Source organism: Limulus polyphemus, unplaced genomic scaffold (genome assembly GCF_000517525.1).
Source record: "Limulus polyphemus unplaced genomic scaffold, Limulus_polyphemus-2.1.2 Scaffold430, whole genome shotgun sequence".
NCBI lineage: Eukaryota > Metazoa > Arthropoda > Merostomata > Xiphosura > Limulidae > Limulus > Limulus polyphemus.
Genome location: NW_013666040.1, coordinates 37828 through 40754, shown reverse-complemented (window position 1 = coordinate 40754; position 2927 = coordinate 37828). Strand labels below are relative to the sequence as shown.

The window sequence follows — 2927 nt, the reverse complement described above, 5'->3', positions numbered from 1 at the left end:
TATATAAATAAGGAAATTCATGAAATAGTAGTTCAATAAAATTTTGAATGCGACTCAACAAACAAAATGACATGGCCTTTCACCCATGACCCGTCTCGAAAGGGTTAATGTAATTAGTATACAACAAAAAGATAATTGTAAAAAAAACTAGGATTAGCTGTTATGTGATTATTATTCAAATTATTCACTTGATAGTAGTATAAATTATGATAGTTACGAAAGTGATTAAAATGTTTCAGCCATAGGACTTGTCATCAGTGAAAATAGGCCCAGCATGGCCAGGTGGTTAGGGCACGCGACTCGCAATCTGAGGGTCGTGGTTTCGAATCCCCTTCACACTAAACATGCTCGCCCTTTCAGCTGTGGGGGCATTATAATGTGATGGTCAATCCCACTATTCATTGGTAAAAGAGTAACCCAAGAGTTGGCAGTGGGTGATGATGACTAGCTGCCTTCCCTCTAGTCTTACACTGCTAAATTAGGAACGGCTAGCGCATATAGTCCTCATGTAGCTTTGTGCGAAATTCAAAACAAACCAATCAGTGAAAATTATGTTATCAAAATGTTGACCAAATTTTATTTCCCATTGAACTGTTTTAATTAAATTAATGTTTTCCTCTATCATAATTCTGTAACTTTGCTTGTTTTTTTTATTTGTGTTACATAGTACTGGAGTGGTAATAGTTACAAGGAAAGATTAGCATAATATTATTGTGAGCTGTTTTATTTTTTATATCGTAACCAGCACAGCCATTTCATTTTCCAGATAAATCAGCAGTTAGGAATGATGCTGCTGCAGAATTAGATCGCATGACAAGAACCAAAGTGCCCTTGGCTCCAAACCCTTCAACACCTAATTCAACCGAGGCTGGGTCTTCTTCAGGGTCACAGTCATAAATTCAAATCTAATTCAGTTCTTTGGAGTATGTGGCAGCTTTTGAGTCATTGTGAAAGTGTTTATTTCTACTAAAAGCGTACTTTATTGAACATAACTATTAAAAAAAAGGAAAGAGGTGAGAGCAGCTGGTGTATTTTTATGGAGAATGGTGCTTTCCCTCTGTATTGAAATATATTTGTACTCTTTCCATGAGAACAATTCCAAGAAAAAAAATTGAAATGGTGAAATTTGCAAACAAAATAAAAATGTAGACAACCATTATGGACTTTTATATTCATTTGTTATTAAATGTGGACTCTTCCCAGTGTATTTAGAATGCAAAATAGAAAAACACCTAAGCCTAATAATTTAACATCTCTTACGTTATTGTTTAGAAAAAAAGTGTATAAAGAAAAATATATATATATATATATAGTCATGGCTATTATTCTGTGGTCATTTTCAGTTACTTTTAGCTGATATTTTGTATGATTGAGACTTAACTTGGGAATTTAAAAATAAACTTCAGGAACCTTTTAGTGATAAAGCAGCTTACAATCACTTGAAGTGCATACAGTGGTAATTTACTCCAGTTTGTAGTACTTAATAAGAGTGTGGATTTATATGATCTAGCATCTCCAGCATATTAAATTACAGGCATAAGTTTAGATAAACCAATTTTTTATGATAATGTATAAAAGATTTTCTGTGAAATATAACATTAGTACCTCTAATTACTGTTTCTTTTGTAAAAAAACTTTTCTATTTCAACTAAAAGGTATGGAACAGATTTGAATTTTTATTATATAATAAAAAATATTTTTCTATTGAGAAAGAAATTTTTAAAGCAAATGGAAAGGCATTTAATTTTGAATTATCAATAATTTCTTTTCTGGTTCTTTTTATTCAAAGGGTTGTAAAAAATCAAAGTGTAATTTGTATATTTCAGTATGAGACAATACAATACATAATTTTGATAGAGTGTTCTAATGATTGAACTGTGTACTGTAAGATTTATCTGAATAACTTGCACAGTTGAGGAAAATTCAGGTTAAATACTCTTGTTGTCTTCACGGTTCTGTAGATCACTGTGATTTTGTTATTTGATTCTTAGGGTTCTGTTGATATATGTATTATTGCGGGATGTTTTAATGTCTTGTAATCCGATTTCACTGTGATATCTTTAATTCTCACTGTTCTTCAGTATTAGTGTAATGGCTATCAGTTCAAACAGTCAGCATGGCTTCAAATTATGTTGTAAAATTATAGCCACCCTGTTTTCTTTTGCAATGACTATTAACTGAGTTGCATATTTTCGAGTTATGGTATTAGTTTATGTAATAGTGAGCCAACCTTAACAAGTAGAGGTCTGAAAGTTATTGTATTTCAAACATCAGTTAACCAGTTTGACAAATGTGAAAGTTAAGCTCCCTGTACTTTCTTAAACTAAAAGCATAAAAGTGTTAATATAAATCAATCTATTAATCAACATTAGCCTCGTTTGTTTGTAAAATTTTTAAAAAGTGTGAAAAAGCAAAATTTGTATGTAATCTACATGCTTTGTTTAAAAGAAAATGTAATTACTGTCATTCCTCTTAACTATAGTAGTAGTAGCTGTTATATGCTAGGATGCAGTGTTGACTCAATGAATTTTGATTATTTAATAAATAGTTCTGCTTGAGGGTGTCTGAATTGTCTAAAAATTGGAGCTGATATTTTATCAAATTTTCCTGAAAGTTAATTTTTAGAAATCAAGAATTGAAGGCTTAGTGTTTCCTATATTTGTTAATGGTTTCAAATTCTTGACAAGTAATTTGTTTTCAGCTGCGATTGGAAGAAATTGTTCAACAAAAGTAATTTGTCTGTAAATTTTTTATTACTAATTAAACTCGGTGTTGTTGTATTATATCAGGAGGATATCTTTTAACACTTATATATATTAAATTAAAATATTACAAGTCATTATTAACAACTATTATTTTGTATGAAAGTTATTATATTAAGAAGAATGATCTATTACAAATTTTGAAGAAGATGGACTACCCAAAGT

The 2927-nt window shown here is 30.4% G+C and overlaps 1 protein-coding gene across 1 annotated transcript in view; it reads left to right on the top strand.

Annotated features, from left to right (window-relative positions):
- Window positions 1-2783, top strand: part of LOC106458217 (cytoplasmic dynein 1 light intermediate chain 2-like) — a 24057-nt gene extending 21274 nt beyond the window's left edge. The window contains exon 12 of the mRNA XM_022384351.1: window positions 767-2783. Coding sequence (XP_022240059.1) covers window positions 767-897 — 131 coding nt within the window. The 3' untranslated portion in view covers window positions 898-2783. The remainder of the gene's footprint in view (window positions 1-766) is intronic.
- Window positions 2784-2927: the final 144 nt, after the last annotated feature.